The sequence below is a fragment of the Myiozetetes cayanensis genome, unplaced genomic scaffold, assembly GCF_022539395.1.
Source record: "Myiozetetes cayanensis isolate MyiCay16 unplaced genomic scaffold, myiCay2020 scf18, whole genome shotgun sequence".
Taxonomy (NCBI): domain Eukaryota; kingdom Metazoa; phylum Chordata; class Aves; order Passeriformes; family Tyrannidae; genus Myiozetetes; species Myiozetetes cayanensis.
Genome location: NW_026087389.1, coordinates 4,545,493 through 4,563,902, shown reverse-complemented (window position 1 = coordinate 4,563,902; position 18,410 = coordinate 4,545,493). Strand labels below are relative to the sequence as shown.

Genomic DNA, 18,410 nt, shown 5'->3' with positions numbered 1-18,410 from the left:
ACCCCAAAGCTTTTTAGGGGTTGGAATTGTGGTTCTGGAGGCAGCTTTACTGTTTCAGTAAAGAGTTTGTGATGACTACATCAAGTGATACAGTACATTGACTCTCTGAGGGGATAAATGATGCAAATATACTGCAACAGACATGAACAAAGGGTGTTGTTCTACATTATCTGCACATCTGTGACTTACCTAGAACAAGTGCAGTATAAAATTGAGAAGCTGACAGGATGCTTCCATCAGGTTTTTAAATGCTGTTAATATGGAATGTATATTACAGCATAAAACCAAAATTCTACTTTTGTTTTGCTTCTTCTGTATGTTTTCTAAAATGGACATGTCAGTTTGACTGTATAGTCCTATCAGATTTAGTTTTGATTTAAATCCTGTCTTTTCTCAGCTGTGCTTGCTAATGGAATCATTCATGCTCTTTATACAGTTGATCTAATAATATTTTCTTCACTGCTCTCTGGCATTATTTTTTACTTTGTAGAAATCATGGCAAAACTGGCAATATAAATTGAGTCTGCATTTTAATGATATTGATGGTGATTTTCTCGTGTACTTGTATAAAGCAGGGTTTTTTCCTCTCTTTGTACCGTGGCCATTTCAATATGCTGTGGCATGAGCATGTGAATGACTGTTTGATTTGTTAGATCCTCTAATAAGTCTTTTCCAATATTACTTTGTTACTTAAACTGCTTTGCTCAGGAAGGCCATCAACAGAATGTCCATGAGATAACTTCATCTTTCTCTTTTCTTTTTATAAGCAAGATTGTCCAGTGGCTTGTGAACTGGTCTGTTGGAATTCCTTCTTCCATACAAGGGGAACAGTGTCTTACCACTGGAAAGCACTGGGAGATGGTAAGTCAGTGATCTTCAGCATTTTCTGATTTGTAGATTTCTCAGATTTCAAATGAGGATTCTTTTAGTGACAACATATTTTTTTCTGGATACACTTAGAGGGCAAATTATGTACTGTAACAATGACCATCTCTGTTCCAGAACCTCCATGATGACTTCAATGAATTTGGGGGGAGGAGGTGTGAGTGTGAGCCTTAGAGTGAATTTTCTCCTTGTTTATACAGAGGATCCAAGATGCCAACTCCTACCTCAGGAGAGTGAAACCCTTTACAGAGGCAGCAGATGCAGTTCAGCATTGCTCTTTCTGTTGTGCTTCAACTCTGACCACAGAAGAGTGAGCTCTTGGGACAGAAAGTGCTCTGTTTACACTCAGATCTTGGCATTTTTCCTAAGGGTACCAATTATAATGGTGTTTTTTGTGATATGGGCACACATCCATTATGAATTGGCTTGCACCCACCAACTCATTTTGCACAGGCCATGGAACATCCATCAGATGGCAATGATTCCCATTTGTGTGCAATGTTAAGGAAATCTAGATCATTACCAGCAGAATAATGAATCCCATAGAATTGTTCCATTGTGCAATTATATGAACTATGCTAACAGAAAGTTCACTTTCTCAATAATTCCCTCCTTTTTTTTTTCTAAGCCACAGGAATGATAGATTATTAATCATGATTAATACTCAGTTACAGTGAATTATAGTGGAGCAGTGCCTGGAAATCCCAGTCTGCTTGGTAAACTCATTTTCTTGCATAATAGAAAACTTACCTTGCACTTAAGAGAACCCAAATAGATGAAGATGAAAGCAATGGAACCACCCATTTCATGTAATTAAAAGAGAAATTTAATAGATACATACATTCTTAGTCCAACATTATTGAACTTTTTTGATACTGTACAAGCATAGTAGGAGAAATACAATTGCAAACATATTGGTTGTTCTTGTATTTTGCTTTCTTCCTGAGAACCAAAATCTTCTAGAGCTCATCTGTAACACTCAGTCTGAATCCCTAAGCAGCACTGGATTTAAGGCAGAGCTGTGCGTTGTCTTGAAATTAGGAAGATGTTGGTTGTTCTAGTTGATGATTGCTTGAGAGAGTATGGATCATCAAAATTGTTTAGGAAGCAGAGGAAAGTTAAATGAGGTAATATAATATGCTCCATCCCTATATTTGGTGGTGTACACATGATAATTTTTTTCAGCCCCCCATTTAGTGTGCAGGAAGAGTAAGGCACCAGAACGACATTAGGCAAGGGCTCATGGTCAGTCAGAGAATTTAATTTCCTTAGGGAATAACTAATTTTTAATCTTTTGGAAGCTCCCTGAGGCCTTTCCCATATTTAGCAAGCGTCAATTTCCCTAAAGTTTACATCCCAATCTGTATTATGTTCTGAGAACACGGGTAAAGGAGGTGAAAAGACATGTTCTCCTCAAGGGTGAGACTGCTGGGTCATTTCCAAGAGGAGATCCTTAGAGAGCATCCCATGGGCCCCTCCTGTAGAAGGCAGCAACACAACTCTTCATTATTATCTCTGTCTCTCTCTTCCCCCAGCCAATCTGTCGGCGCATTCCTGGTGCTGAGGAGGGAGAGGCGTCGTGTCGGAGTGATGTTCCCGTTTGCAAAATGGTAACTTCTATTTGTTGTTCTGAGGAGCTGGTTTCACACCCTGACATCTCCTGGGAGCACAGCTGAGTCCAACATGTTCCCAACAGCCATCCACCCAAACGCCTCCTACTCAGGCGCTCAGACCTTCCTTCCCAGTAAACAGAGAATACAGAGACAGCCTTGAATTGTTCCAAAAGTTTCTGTCTCACTGGAAAGTCTACCCATGTTCAAATCTGATAAATGGGTATTTTTCTGCCCCTAGGAAGTCATCTTAGTGTGGGAATAGGATGGCTTTTCAAAGAGGAAACCCAGGTTCTGGAATAATTAATGGAAAAGTCTGACTGACTTTCCCTGGTGTCAGTACATTAAAATGTTCCTATATGTCATGAAAACACAATGTTGCAATTAACGATTTTATGACAGAAAAGAAAGTCATCATAAGGTGCTGCTTCTGCTGCATTGTATGAAATAACACGTTTTTCAAGGTTTCATTGTTCATACAGAAGGTCTCTAAAAATCTACTTCCTAAAGCAGAAAACTGAGCAATGTGCCATTGTGCATTTTAGGTAAGGAGATATTGCTGCATTATTTAAAATACCACCATTCACCACAACAGCAGCCCTCAATATATCCCACAGTGTGATTCCAGTCATATTGTTGGGACATCCTGTCTAACCATGGCTGTGGCCATGACCTCTGTAATTCTGTCTTTGACCTTACCCATGCCCTATAGCAGACATGACCTCAATATCCCAACCTATGGGTTGCAACATGATAAAAAAAGATCTTTGGAAGAATAATTCCTAGGAAAACAGTTGAAAAAACCTGCACATTTGTTAATTCAGCTCCACAGCTGAATTGAGACCTCACTTGCTATGGGTGATGCCAGTGAGGTCAATGCATATTACCTCGCAGGCTCAAAACTGAAACAAGACATCCTGGCTTGCAAGACAAGCTCTCCATCTCTGGGTCCTCACTGATAACATTTTGGGATATGCCACCCTCTGGTTTCCTCTCTTGGGCTCCTTCCAGCCATTGGACATAAAAACTCCCCTTTCAGGCAGAGGCAACAGAGCAAGGACTGCCAACATACATCTCTATTGATACTTCTCTAAGAAATGGAATGTGGGCCAAATTTTCCCTTTTTCTGACCCTTAAGTACCTTGGCTCAGTGTTTTTATTCATACACACCCAAGTGCCACTTTGCCAAGGATAAGCCGTGATAGAAAGGACAGAACGATCCAAGGCTCTGTGTCCTGAAACATTGCACTGAGAGTTTAGTTGTGAGGCTCAGTACTGGAAAATTTCAGATCAAAAGTCTATGGGAGAATGGAAACTGGACCATTAAAACTCAGCACTGCCCAGCCCAGGGTGGGTGTCCCAAACCAGTGCCTCCTGAATGACAGTGGGTAGTTCTTTGGGGTTTGGATCCAGACCCAGCCAGCAGACTGGCATCGATGTGGCAGTGAAGGACTAATGATCTTGTCCCTTCAGGTGGCTGCAACTCATAACGTGATGTCATAATTGAAATAAAAAAACCTCTTCTGCTCCCCACCAATGTCCTGGAAGGAGCACAGACACAAGGTATCTGAGGTTTGTTGTCCTCTGGTCACTAAGACACCTGTACAAAGATTGTTAGTGATTCTAATTATTACTTTTTGGTGGTTTGAAGACAGAAATTTTCCAGAAGTGGAGGTAAAAAAAGGTAATTCATGAGAATTTTTTTTCCCATTAAATATTTGTCTATCAGGATTACTCTGATTAATAAACAAGAGGCTTCAGATTATTTCAGCCATGCTCAGCATCCCAGCATCTTGCTCAGGATCTTGCTTTGTGATTCCCCAGGCACTTCTGCACTGGGATCAGTGGGGTTTGGGGGAGAAATTTTAGTGCCTGTACAAAGCAAACACTGTCCCTGGTGTTAGTCTATAAATATCTAATATGAGCAAGCAACTCTGTGTTTTCCTCTGTGCTTAATACCTGTGTTCTGCACCCTCAGGCAGCTGAATTTATGTGCTTTTGTTGTCATATGTGTAATGTGCAATATGTATTTCCTTTTTATTAATCAGACCTGCCATCAGGAAAGAGATAGAGGGAGTTTGAAAGCACAGCCAGGATAGATACTGTCATTTTGTAATCTTTTGTGCACAGGTGGAGATGCCTGTTTGCACTAAAATAGGTGACAATATTCTGCTGCTTGCAGAAATCTTACAAATGAAAATAAAGCAAAGGAGTTTACTGGCTATCCACAGTGTAATTCTCCTCTGGAAGCATGCAGTCAATTCCCATTTAGGCTAATTACACTTAAGGAGCCCTTTCCTATAACTAATGAACAATAGGCATAACCTGTTATTACATAACCATAGGCACACACATTAATACACTGTCGAATGGCACTACCCTGTGAAAATGCTTCCTCCACAAAACTCACCAGAGATTTTAGCAACATTTGCTGTAATTACCACTAGCATGGTTTCTAATTCATTTAATTTTCTTTTCTACCTAAACTGAGCATATAAGTGTGTTCTAAGAGATTGAATAAATAAATTTTTAATTATAAAATGATGCTATATCATAAATTATTTATAATAACCAACAATGTGTAGTACATGTTTAGGTATTAATCCATTAGGAAGATGAACTAATGTATATATCAGTCCTAAAATAATGTCCTAATTTGTCCTGTGTTTATGAATGGGGAAATCTGTGTTTAAAGGGATTATAGGTTTATAAAAGCCTTGGATTGACAGTGGGTGTAGCATGTGGCATGCTTGGCACTTAGGAATTCTGTTGTCATCTATGGCAAAGGAGAAGACCCTTTTTTGTCCTTTATTGGTTTCAGCAGTTTGTGAAATCACAGAACCAGAACGGTACAGATATACAGACCTCCAGGGAGGGAGCAGCAAGATGCACGCAGTTCTCACTGGTAAAATCTCTGGTTATTATTAATATCTCAAAAAAAAAAAAAAAAGTCTCCTTTGTAATCTGCCAGTTCACTTTCAGGTAGCTTTGAGGAATTTTGTCAATTGTTTTCCTATTAGCGATAGCAGACTTCAGAAATTTCCATGGCAAGTTCCAGGCATTCCCCAGTCTCGTGGCAGGACTCAAAAAGGCTGCAATCAATGTCACAGTCACAGTTGCAGTCGTTGTTGCCGTGGTCTTCATCAGAGGTCTGGTAATATCTATTGGATGGACAACAGGTATCTGTCAGCCAATGTTCACAGGTATCAGGCAGCATTATAAGAAAGTCCCAAAACTGGCAGAACAAGCAGGCCAGGATAAGAGTTGCACATTCATCTAAGAGAGAGGAAAAGCAGGGAGACATGAGAACAAGGATGTGCTGGATTACCCAGGTTTAGGCTTGTGTGGCTACACAGAGATGAGATGCAAAGGAGCACACAGGGTGGGCTAAAAATACATTGATGATAACTACTTCTATAAAGACAAATGAAAAGTTTATTTTCTATGATATTTGTGTCTGGAAAAACAATATCTCTGTGAAAATAATTTGAATGGAAATATTCTGTGGCAGTGAAGTTCAGAGGGATAAGCACTTTAAACCAAATTTATGGTTGGACTTGATGATCTTAAGGGTCATTTTCAACCTAAATGGTTCCATGATTCTGTACTCCCAAAGTGTTTGGATTATAAGCTTCAGGCACTAGGGATGTTCATTCACAAACATCAATTTTTCAAAGGAGGAAAAATTTGGAAACTAGGTCATCTAGGTTGTGTGTCTGTAGCTAGTGAATATTCCTGAAAACTTGGTCACCATGAGTAAAAACTTCTTGCTATGTTTGTTCCCTTCAAAAATCAACTAATTGACTCCCCACTGCTCAGCCTCCCTCAGCATCTGGGTGCAGCAGGTGTGACAATCTGACTGTGTAAATCCAGTTGGAGCACAAAGACCCAGACCTTTCCTTTTTTTCTTTTTTTTTTTTTTCCCCCCTCCTTCTTGTTTTTGGAAGGGAAAAATGCCTTCAACAACATGAATGTCTTTTCATTGGTTCTTTCGGGAAAGCATATGGTTATAACCACATTTCTTGCCCTAGGATGACTAACTGTGAACTCATTCAACTGCATTGGTTCTGTTGTGGCATTTTCTATCTCACGTAACATTAAGTTCACTGCCAGGAAGTTTCCGGAATTATGCTCCTTTTTTTTTTTTTTTTTTTCCTTTTTTTTTTTTTTTTAAAAAAAGCTTTCTTACTGAAAAACAAAATCTAAAAAAATCCAGCTTCTTTATTTAAAAAAATAAGCAGTTAAGGCAGGTAGCAAGAATAAATAGCATATGATTGAACTTCTTTCTAAGTGTCATATCATCACCAATGTTATCAATTTTAATACTTATTTAAATATGTCAAGATCTATTTATGTTCAGACAAGCACAACTAACTTCTAAGTCAGTTCTGTCGAATAAGAATGACTAGACTTCGGTGATACTTAGTAAATTCATGCTTATATTTTTTTTCTAACTAAATGAACTGAAATAATTATAAAATTGAAACATTTAATAAGATGACACTGCTGCATTTAATTGTATGAAATTTACACTGTAGAAAATGTAATCATTTTATTCAGCAGTCCTTGGTGTAATTAAGACTATTCTTTTTAGATCTTTATGTTTATGAAATTTTCTTCCTATACATAGATGTGAGAGACAGAATTCAAAATTATGTATTAATTAAGTATTTTTCAATTTTTTTTTCCCTCTCCAAAGATCTGTTTTCTAATAACAGGTTTTTTTCCCTTGAATGTGTTAACCATAATGGTGCTTATATAATCTGGAGAGAATAGATATGATTCTTGGGGCTTCATCCAGGAAAGAGAGCACACAAAAAGCACAAAATTTTAATAATAAAGTAATGTTTCAGCACAGACTCTGTGATGTGCAGTAAAGATGCTTTTAAATTCCCATCAGAGCACACACCATGAACTGTGATAATGGATGTAACACATTTAGAAAAATCTGCATGTGTGAGGCTTTTTGGTCCTGTTTTAAGTGGGGTAATGTATATAAATAATAGATATTAGCAATTAAACATCCATTCCTATGCATTCATTTATATATTTGAAAATAAATTAGCCACAAACTGCATAAAAGAAGATGCAATCTCCTGTTTTCCCCTCTGTTTTCCCTGCTGTTTGCCAAACAGCGCTACTGTGTTTATCTCAGTGAGAACAATGACCTCAGCTCTCATTCTCTACATTAGTAGATTAATTAGCACAAAAGAAGAATTTCTAATAATTTTTCTAGCATGCCTCATCTCTAATTTTTCCTGCTCTTGTTTGGTGGCATCTGCTTATAGAGATGATTCTCCGAACCACCATGGTCCAATGCTCACTTAAGCCACACTGGCCACATTTAGTGAGACTTACGTGGATCTGCTCCTCTCTGAGTGCACAGAACAAAATAACCATCAAATTCCTCATCTATTTCTCTGCTTTCAGGGGTTCTCCATGCACCAGAAAACAGGATTTGGCCAGAAAACAGGATTTGGCCTCATGTATGTAGAATAAGCAGTAAGTTGTCAGAGTAGAGTGAGCTGAGTATGCAGTGACAACCACAAATCTGGCTTCCTTTGGTTTCCTTGGCTTCCATCCAGCCCTTAACATTATTAATTGAGCACAGATTGGGGTTTTTTTGTTGTTAATTTCCTTCACTTTTAGCTTTCTTAAGGAGTATGAAATCTGTTATTTGCATCACATGGTACACACCTGTGTGCCAGTAATGATTGAGATAGTCAGCAAACTCAGAAAACAGGGAGTGTCTGGACTAGAGGACAAGTCCCCTAAATAAAATAAATACTTCAGATCCTTCACTGAAATTAAGTACATTATAATAGATGTATCAGATACATCCCTTTTATACAGGATCAGTGATAAAATAGAGATATTACTGGTTCCTGGAGAGTATGGCACTTTATTGTGCTATATTTAGACATTCTTAATTTGGCAACTGTTAAATGGTGTACACAATAGACCCCAGCTCCATTGGATGTAACACACTAATCCATTACTGCAAAAGGCACACATAAGAAACTTCTAAAACACTTCACAGAGCCTTTTTTCACATCCACTGGAATAATCAGGAATAGCATTTATTTGATCCCGACTCTGGTACCTCTGTGCAAACACTCATTACTGAAGTACAAACGCTCTGTGGCACAATAAGCTCTACGCTCCTCTTGTATGACTTTAATATCACTGCCAATTTAAGATCATCTTCTAGAGAATCTCATCTACCACACAAATGTCTGCAGGGCAACTTAACATTGCTTTTGGCGATGTTCTTGAACCTCCTGTTCAACATGTAATTTCGAGTTGGATACACAGAGTTCTTTTGCAATGGGCATTTATTTAGAAACCAGCTCCAGTGTGATCTGTGTTATAAAACGTACCATCACTGTCCCTCTGATGTACCGATGCGTCATCTTCGATGTAAGTGAATTCTCTGCATTTCTCCAGGGAAGCAATGGATGATCTGCTCGCATCTGACAATTTCTTCTCATTTTTGGTGCCCTTTGATGAAGCGTCTGTGATGCTGAATTCTGCGACAGAACTCATAACAATACCTTTCATAGGCTTTTCATCTGTGTGTTTTTCATTTGTAAGCTGGTTGTCTGGTGGGATTAGGGGAAAAAAAAAAAAGACTGTGATATCAAGACAGAGATCTGAAAGAATAACATATGCAGAATTTCCAAACCTACAGTTGTTTACTTCCAAGGCCTAACCCTTCTTACCTAATGATTTCAGTCTCTTTACAGAGGTTTATTCATAATATAGGTATTTGTGAACTTGCCTTCTAAGGTTTTGTCTTAAACCCAGTGGACTTAGAGGCTAAGTAATAATTTACTTCCACTGGGTGGGATCAGGTTTTGAGAGAGAACAGAACTATTGCTTCAGTTAATATCTATTTTGAGTATGCTATCCTAACTTCAATTTGTGGTATAAAAGAAGATAAAACAATTAACTTGTTATTTTTCAACAGCAACTCTAAATTTTCCCTAAATTTACAGCCAACAACATACACGTAGGGGGTACCTTGATGCAGATGTGCCAGCTCACCGTGGCTCATAATCTTGTAGCAAAGAAAGCCAGATGGTCTCTGTTTAACATCCAGATTCCTTATTTCATAACTTCATCCCCACTTGTGTTGTTGGCCTGGAAGTCAGCTAGGAGATGGGATACTTCACATGCTGTCAGCATGCCAGAGAGGCAGCTCAAAAACCAGAGGGAGAGCTCAATTTTAAGCCCCAACTAGGGGAAAGGTTAAGAAGAGTTCTGAGTTCAATTTATTCTTGAAGAACTTCTCAGGCGCAGATAAACATGGGTTGATATACAGTTTCACTCACTCTCTGAAGTGATCAAGAGGCCAAGAAACACAGTCATTCTCTCTGTGGCGGGGATGATAAAACCTCATCAGTTCTTATCTACAGCTGATTAACTCCTGCACCTCACATCAAGCACAGCCTCACTTTTTATCTTACTTAAATCTTGTGATATGCTTGCTCTTGAGCTACATACAGGAAATCAATCTTTACAAACAACTCAGTTTTGCAAATACTGCTTTCTGAGAGGAAAAACAGTAAGTGCTCTAAAGTGGTTAGTTTACACTTGGCTGCAAAGGACCCAGAAAAGAGACCCCGCATATCTCTTGTTTTTCAGGTACCTTTGACCTCTGATATAGATTAAAGAAAAGCCAAGGAAAGGCTGGAGGAGAGTGAAACCTTGATGAGACTACAGTTGTTCCACTGGTATCCTTGCAGCCAAGAGGAGGAAATGTGGGTGGAACGGATGAATTACAAGGTAAGTGAAAAACCACTGGGTCCATAAGGTTTGAAGTGGGGACAAGCAAGGATTTGAGGTCTAAGTGGTGTCTGGAGCAAGTCCAGTGAAGGCCACTGAAGATGTGAAGGGTCTGGAAGAACTTCTGTATGAGCAGAGGCTGAGAGAGCTGGGCTTTGTTGTCCTGGAGGAGAGAAGGCAAAGAATGATGCAGGATGCTGTGTTCTACTTCACAGCCAGAGTAATGGGGAAGCAATTGGGATTGCACAGGAAACAAATTCCTCATCATGGGAGGTCCCCAGGGCAGTCCCCAGCAAGGATAGGGAAGTGTGTAGAGCTCAGCTGGGCATGGACCCCAGCAACCTGCTCTTACTGCAGTTAACACTGATTTGTGGCACAAGGAGATGACCTGACTTCTATGAGTCCCTTCTGAGCTCATTCTTCTGTGATTTCTATAATTCTATTTATATATAGAATGATTGAGCAATTCATTTAAATTTCTGCTCATTGTCTCATTGTAAATTTCGTGCCATTTTAGGTCATTTTTACATGATGAAATATGTAGAAAGGTAAAGGTTAGTAGAGTAAGACCTTGGGAGAGGATATGCAGAAATACCAAACTATCATCTTAATTTTCATTTTACATTTAAATCACTGCCTTAAAAGTGTGTGTTGGCAGATGTATTGGCTTGATTTTGAACTTGCAATAATGACAAAGTCTACTAGGAAGGAAATGTGGAATTTCCCTGTCCTGGAGAGTTTGGCCTCAGACAGAGATAGAATGATGGGATGGAGAGAAGTAGAGGAAAAGAGACAGTAAGAGAGCAGTGGCACAGAGAGGAGTCTCAGAAACCTATATCTGTCAGGTTTTGTGAGCATTATGATGAAGGAAAGCCACAGGCAAGACTTGGAAAGGGCAGGAGAGGTGGTGGCTCCACTGGGTGTGACCCAGCAGTGCAAAGCACATCAGTTCTCCCCTGCAGGTTGTACCCTTGGTCGTAGGAAACCAGCATGCCAGGCTGTGCATATCTGGTTTTGCCCATCTGTGATGATTTGTTGATGGTTTTCCCACCAGAGTAAGTAAATGTAGCTCTCTTTTTTCCCTCTCTGACTTCTTGGCCAGCCTCTTCAATCCAAAATGTGAAAACTCATGCATTTGGATGTGCTTATATGTGCAGTAATCACTGTTTTCCAGGGTTTATAAATCAATGACATACCACAAGTTTTCCTGCACTTTCATTCAGTAACAAACCATCTCCAGGGAAAGTTGTGATAATTGAAGCAGCTGAGCTCTAGAGGAAGCAATGTCCCATTTTGCATTGGATTTATTGGATAATAATTGATTTGTTAGTCCTAAAGACACATGCCCAACCTGTTATTCAGATGCCAATCTTACACATGGATCCTGTTTGTCCAGACTGAGAGCTGAGCCACTGAGCACACATGGATTAGATCCAGAAGCTTAGGCAAGAAGAACTATAATTTTCCACTTTCATAAATGGCCCCAAAATCCAAACTAGATATGTTTTACTTCATAATATATCTGTTGACTTCCCCAGTTCTACAACAATACAATGGCCCATGGAATGCATTTAAGCATTCAACAAGCGAGACTGAAAAAAAAATCAGACAGAGGTAATCAGTAAATGCCAGACTAACATTTACTGTATCCACCGACTTCTACTATTCATACTTCGAGTCAATTTTTATTCTTGAAGTGCTGTTGAAGAGAAATCAAAACCAGAAATAGAAAGGCATAGACATAACCTGAATTTTTCAATACAGCACCATCAAACAAAAGGATAACAAAAGCTGTCACTCAAGGACTCTTCTGTTTGTTAAAGCACACTACATCTTGGAAAATACAGTACATTTTAGTGTCAGACTCTTAGTTTGAAAAGCTCCCTTTCAGTAATGTTATACTTGTCTTGTACAGCTAGATCAAGTCTCCATGCAATCACTGTAACAAGCAACTTGCTATGACAAGTGAGATCCTTGCTTCCAGAAAACACTGCGGGAGAGGCTAAAGCAGTGTACAATTATAGGTCTCCATTTCATTTGTATGCAATTAACTTCAGTTCAGCTGTGGGTCCATCTACATTATGTCTTTTATCAATTTAATGTTTGCACAAAGTGTCTGAAGAAATAAAGATTATGCTAGACCAGCATAAAAAAAAAAAAGGTGGTTAGCACTTTTTTTTTTCTATTATAGTTTGTTGCTGGATGGAACAGTAGTAGGTTGGGAGCTTGGAACAAATAAGTGCAACCAAATAAACTTTAAAAATATATACAACTGATATTATTTTAATATCTGATTACTGTTAATTGAGAATATAAAAAATTAAATTAAAATGAAAGATAGGCAGAGGGTCAAGCTTTGCTACTTCTTTTACGATCTTGTGTTCAGCTTCAGCTGTCTGCAAATTTCTGTGTTTTTAACATGTAGAAATCGTCCACTGAAGTGAATTTAAAAGGAAAAATAAATGCATCACGATGAAGAAATCTCAGACTATTCAGTGTTAGACTGTTAGGCAGAGGCATCTAAAGGTACACCCCCACAATGTGCCATTTTTAAATAGTATCATGAAGTAGCAACTTTCTTCCTCATATGGGGAAGCTGGGACTTGCCTTGGCTGTTGCAGTAGAAGACTGGGATTGTTCGCCCATGTTTGCATTAAAGATATAGTCTCAATACTCACCAGTGTCTAAATTCTGAAAGCACAAAGTAAATCATTTATTTTCCACTGAAGCCAGTCACAGATCCCTCTGTTAACAGGGAGGAGCAGTGATACCAAGACTGGCTTTTGCAGTAGGTCCCCTGACTTCTATTTCTCTTCATTGGCTTTAGACACATACCAGTGTCTTGTAGTCCTGGAGAACAGGAGGCTGGGGTTTCCTGGCATGCTTTTGAAATTAGTTTTTCTGTAGAGGTATATATAAAGAGTCTAAGTCTGTTTTTGATAAGGGACAGGGGGAATAAGGGGTGCTCTGTTCTGCTGGACAGGGACTGTAGCAATGTGTCTAATCCAAATAGCTCTTGGAGCAACTGGTTAGGGGGAGATGAAAGAGAAGGAGAATTGATCTATCACCATTGTGGGACTCCTCCACATCTTACAAGCAAAGGACAAGGGAGTCTGTGGCTCTACCTGCCAGTGGCATTTGTTCCCAATCCATCCTGGCAGTAGCCCTTTTGCCTCCCACCCCTGTGGCAAGGAGTCCCAAGGGTTAATTCTAAACTGTGTGGAAAACTCCAGCAGTTTAGGACGTTTCTAATTTCACCATGAGGCATTTTGGTGTATCAGTGCAGCAAAAGAACCAAAGGAATTCCTGGCTGCTCCCCCTGCCATTTGTTATCCCATGCACTGCTGTCGCTACCTGTCTGTTTTATATACCATGTGGTCATCACTGGAAGAGCTGTGTGCCATGTCCACTCAGTCCCGAGATGAAGCAGGCAGAGCTACATCAGACCTCATGGATGATAACTTGTAAGCATAATGGCTTGATCTGAACTCAGCTGGTTTGAAAAGACTCATAGTAAGATGAAACCTAAAGCTCAGGTTTCAACGGGCATGTTTTAAAAAAAAAGAAAGAGTAAAAAGAGAAATAAAATGTATTTTCTTGCTAGTTTAAAGGACATAATTGTCTTCCAGCAGCAATGGGAGGGAATGCCAGGGGTATCTCTGTACAGTGTGATACAGGGCCAGCAGCTTACCTGGATGGTCCTCACTGCTCGGCGTCACCCCAGGCAGTACCAGGAGAGGCAGGGAGCTGGTACGGTTGTCTTGGTGGGAGAAAAAAAACAAGATTGTAGAAGGACAGGTGTAAATAAATGTGCTTTGGCACAGCTATCAACCTCAGCCACTTAGCGACACTCATTGACTTTGGGAGTTGGTGCTTTGAAGTCAGACAGAAGCAAGTGTGCTTCCTTGCAGGGGCAGATCACATGGGACAGTGCACTGTTTGTGTTACCCTCTGTGCCATTTCTGGAAAGGAAGCCAAATTAATAAAAAATCGCTAAGAGAGAAAGTTTTATCTGGGAAGAGGTGAAGAGGATCACCGGCAAGCACAGCAGTTCAGGTAGGAATAGAAAATTTGAGCACTGGGCGGTATGCAATGAAATGGGTGGGGCATCATCCACACCCAAACACCACAGAAGCCTTAGATGAGATTCCAAAATCACCAGCAAATGAGGAGAGAGGAAATCTCAGTCCATGCTCCAACCCCCATGGTTTAGCAGCCTTGGTGGACAAGATGCCCAAGGTCCCTGTGGTGGCAAGCCCAGATCCCCACATGGGTGCTGAGCTCCTCCACCTTGGCTGCCCTTACCACCTTCTCTTCTTCTCTCTCCAAGTGTCAGGGAGGCAAAGCAGGAGGGGGTTGGGACTATCCCTACAGTGAGTGCAGCAGATGGAGCAAACTCCATGGGAACTGCTCTCATCCACGTGGGAGAGGCCAGAGGGAGAGTGGGCACCACAGCCGGCCAGCAGTGAGCTGCTCCAGACCAATATATCACGGGTGCTTTCATGGTTTCGTGCCCATTACATTTTGCTGAGCTCAGGCATAAGGATGCAGGGGATTTAGAGACTGTTTATTTTTGTCGTAAGGAAACAGGAAATAGTACACAAGGCTATAAATATATCTCGGGCTTCATATGACATCATGAACTCGTACAAGTGCTTCGCTTCTGATTTACGATGATGGACTGGTAATTCACAGGAGCTTTGGGTTTACTTTATTTTGCTGTTGCAGTAACAAAGCTAATGGTGCAATCCCGGGAGGGGGTATTTTATCAATAGTGAATTTTTGACCTCATTGCATACGTTTTAACTTCATGAATTAGTGACCCAGCTAACTGTAAAGCCTTCTATAGGCCTATTATAAATCTATCACAGGACTGGCAAAAACTTTTGGCCCAGATCCTAAGCTCTGACAGGCATGTGTTGATGGACTGCCTAGCAAGCACTTCCACTAATATTTCTTGCTAATTATACCATATATTAAGAAAAAATGAATGAAGCCAATGTTTGTATGCAGCTTTAACTGCTTTTCATATAAGAAAGCAACACAATCCCTAATAAATTTTCACCTTCAACATTTCTATTCATTATAATTTTTACCATGATGAATGAAGTTAGAACTGGAGAGGGAGGGGGTTCATCTTGAAATCTGTTCAGTGAATGAGTGAATTTACTTCCCTTCCCCAACTTGTGTCGAGGAAGGAGGGAACAGATGGACACAGGAAGAAGAGGGAGGTGAGTGCGGAACGAAGGAGATGGGTGAGGAACAGATGGAGTTGGGGGAAAGTGGAGAGGAGAGTCAGCAAGGATGGTAGGAAAGTTTTCCACTTGACCTTGAGTTGAGATGAAGATCTGCATATAGCATGGGACAGCTAGATTTTCAGGATGCATCCTTTTTTCTCTCTGTGGCACTTAATGCTGCAAAGATTTTGGGGCCATCCCAGCAGCCCAGTCTATCCCAGAGGACCTGCAGAGCCAGGACTTGAATTTTTTCAAAGGGTCAGTTGCAGAAAGGCACCTGCACTGTATTCAGGTTCCATAATGGTAATGGCAGGGGAGAAGTATGTGCAAACAGGACCCAAAATGGGTTGGGATGTCATAAGTCTCCCAGGTACCCCAGCCAAGCCAGAAACTGGAGTTTACAACTGAAAAGGTATCCTACACCCAGTTTGTTAGGATCCAATGGCCAAAATACTCAGAGTAATTTATGATTTTACCTACCTAAAGTAAGGCATTCGAGATGGCCTGATTTTCAGAATATGCTGAGCATCTGCATTTTGAGGTGTATTGAATTATATATCCCAAATCGCCAGTAAGTCTTGGAAAATCTTGATTATATTCTTAATTCTATTAAATTGCCTGCATATACTCCGTTGGTTCTGGCTTTGCTAGTTGAAGAATGGAAGAGGTGAAAGTTAAATATTGGCCATGTGTGTCATTCCCTTTGAAGAAAATGGGAGCCATGTGCACTCACCTAACAGCAATGTTTGGCCCCAACTATGATTTCACAGCTGGGCCCTAACTTCAGGAATGCCAAAGCACTAAATGACTCAATTGGAGTAATCTGATCAATGCTGTATTTTTACTGTGGATTTAAATTGCACACACAGCAAGAGCAGAGTTAGTTTTCTTCTCTCTCAAAATCACTTTTCTGTGCGGATTTGATAGCATAAATATGAAGTATTGCTCTCATCACACAACTAAGTGAAATGGCAGAAAACGTATGTCAAATAAAATGCACAACATTACGTCCTTTTTATTTTTTTGAGGCTGTTTAAGAAAACGGCTTCATTAATTTTGACTGAATAAAAGGTTCCTTTAAGGGATTTCAATAAGTGACATGAAAAATGTTAATACGAATGATCAAGACAATGGAGGTTAAAACTGTTTTGAAAATATGTTTCTTTTATAGATCTCAGCTGTTGGAAGAGTTACAGAATAAATATACGGTAGTGCTGACATTCGGTGCTGTTTCATCTTAGCAAAAGAGTTTTTAATAAAGAAAATTCTTTTCAAGGAATGCTTTCTGCAGCCAGTCTTCAAAAAGAGGTTTTCTCCCCTCCTAGTTTAATAAAAATTAAAGTAATTTATGTCATATTGATATGTCGATATGTTTTTCAATAAACTTTTTCACAGAGATTTTTTTTTTAAATTCTCTTCACTTTAAAAATTATAATTATATGTCTTCCTCCCACTTTGAAAATGGCACAAGGTGCTCATTTGCAGAGCTCTACTGTTCAAATCTTCACTGAGAATAGAAATGTCATGACTCAGTTAACAATGCTTTATTATTCACATTGATCTTTTTTTATAGTGTTCTTTATCTCAAAAACATTGTAAATCAGATATCTTCCTCCCACTCTTTTGTTCATTTGCAAATTTTTATTATTCTAGTTTAAAAAAGCAATGGAGTGTCAAGAGTCAGTGTATATTGTTTATGTTCTTTTTGCTTTAAAATTACTTTTAACTATAAAAAGTAAGATGTATAGCAGGAAAAAAAAAAGGCTGGATTTAAGGATGCTTAAAAAAGAATTGAAGGGATCAGTGTGAATTTTATGCTATTCTCTTACACCTTAGGGTTGTAACAACTTTGCAAGAAGGGGGACCAAACGCTTTATGGAAAAGGTTTTATGTGCTAATTCAAAAGTCCCTGTTGCATCAGACATCATCATCCACATTGAACACTGGACATAATTCACCCCCTAAATGAACACAAGAACAAAAGTCACAACTGGTTTTGCAATGTGTTCCCTGGAAGGTTTACAGGTGCCTGCCCAGAGCCCTGCACTCTCCACTGCTCCCTGTCAGAGCCTGGCATCAGGTCCTCAGGAGCCCCTGCCTGATAACCACCAAGATAAATCATGGAATTTTCACAGGAACCTCACAGCTTTGGTATCAAGTGTTAACTGCGGCAGAAATATAACCTTGGCTGGGCAACAGGCAAGGCAATCCCTGAAACCCGTGGGTGCAGGATACAGCTGTGCATCCTCTGGGAGAGCCACGCTGGGGACCCCAGGCCTTGTTTCTAGATTGGATCTCCCAAATTCTCCTCCAGCCACTGTTTCCTTTCCCTATCATGTTTTTCTTTAGGTCTGTATCTCTGTCCTGATCGTTGTGACTTTATGAAATGGCTTCTATGAAATAAATCTGTTGAAGGAATTGGGGTTAGTCCAGAGAGCAGCAGGATCTGGTGGTATTTCACACGCTGTTTGCTGTCAGGTCACTTTTTTTTTTTTTTTACCTGTTTTGAATTTTATGATCAGAACATCCTGGCACACTGCTGTTATTCCAGCAGCTCTTGAAAGAGATCCTACTCTCTGGGAGTCTCTGAGATGGAGTGGTTATTCTTGAAGTTTTCTTTAAGCCCCAGCTTGGATTTTTTTGATCTTATGGAATGATAGAGTAGTTTGGGTTAGAAGGGACCTGAAAGACCATTTAGGTCCAACCACCCACCATGGGCAGGAACACCTTCCACTAGATCAGTTTGCTCCAAGCCCCATCCAACCTGGCCCTTGAACACTTCCAGGGGTGGGGAGGATCTTTTAGGTGGTGTGGTGGCTCTATCGTATGAAACAGCCATGCAAAGTTTTGTAAAGAAAACTCAAGTCTGCTTTCCATATTCTTTTGTTTC

General features: G+C 39.9%; 1 protein-coding gene and 1 long non-coding RNA gene across 3 annotated transcripts in view; one reads left to right on the top strand and one right to left on the bottom strand.

Moving 5' to 3' along the window:
* Nucleotides 1-832: 832 nt before the first annotated feature.
* LOC126638918 (uncharacterized) lies at nucleotides 833-10,318 on the top strand. The gene is made up of 3 exons (XR_007628718.1): nucleotides 833-861; nucleotides 2,421-2,495; nucleotides 10,143-10,318. It is a non-coding gene; the product is annotated as an uncharacterized LOC126638918 (long non-coding RNA).
* Nucleotides 1,729-18,410, bottom strand: part of MDFIC2 (MyoD family inhibitor domain containing 2) — a 46,395-nt gene continuing 29,713 nt past the window's right edge. For both annotated transcript variants that reach the window (XM_050313206.1, XM_050313207.1), the window contains exons 3-5: nucleotides 13,975-14,043; nucleotides 8,876-9,097; nucleotides 1,729-5,771 (exon numbers count right to left, since the gene is read on the bottom strand). In XM_050313206.1, the coding sequence (XP_050169163.1) occupies nucleotides 5,512-5,771; nucleotides 8,876-9,097; nucleotides 13,975-14,043 (551 nt within the window). In that variant the 3' untranslated portion in view covers nucleotides 1,729-5,511. The remainder of the gene's footprint in view (nucleotides 5,772-8,875; nucleotides 9,098-13,974; nucleotides 14,044-18,410) is intronic.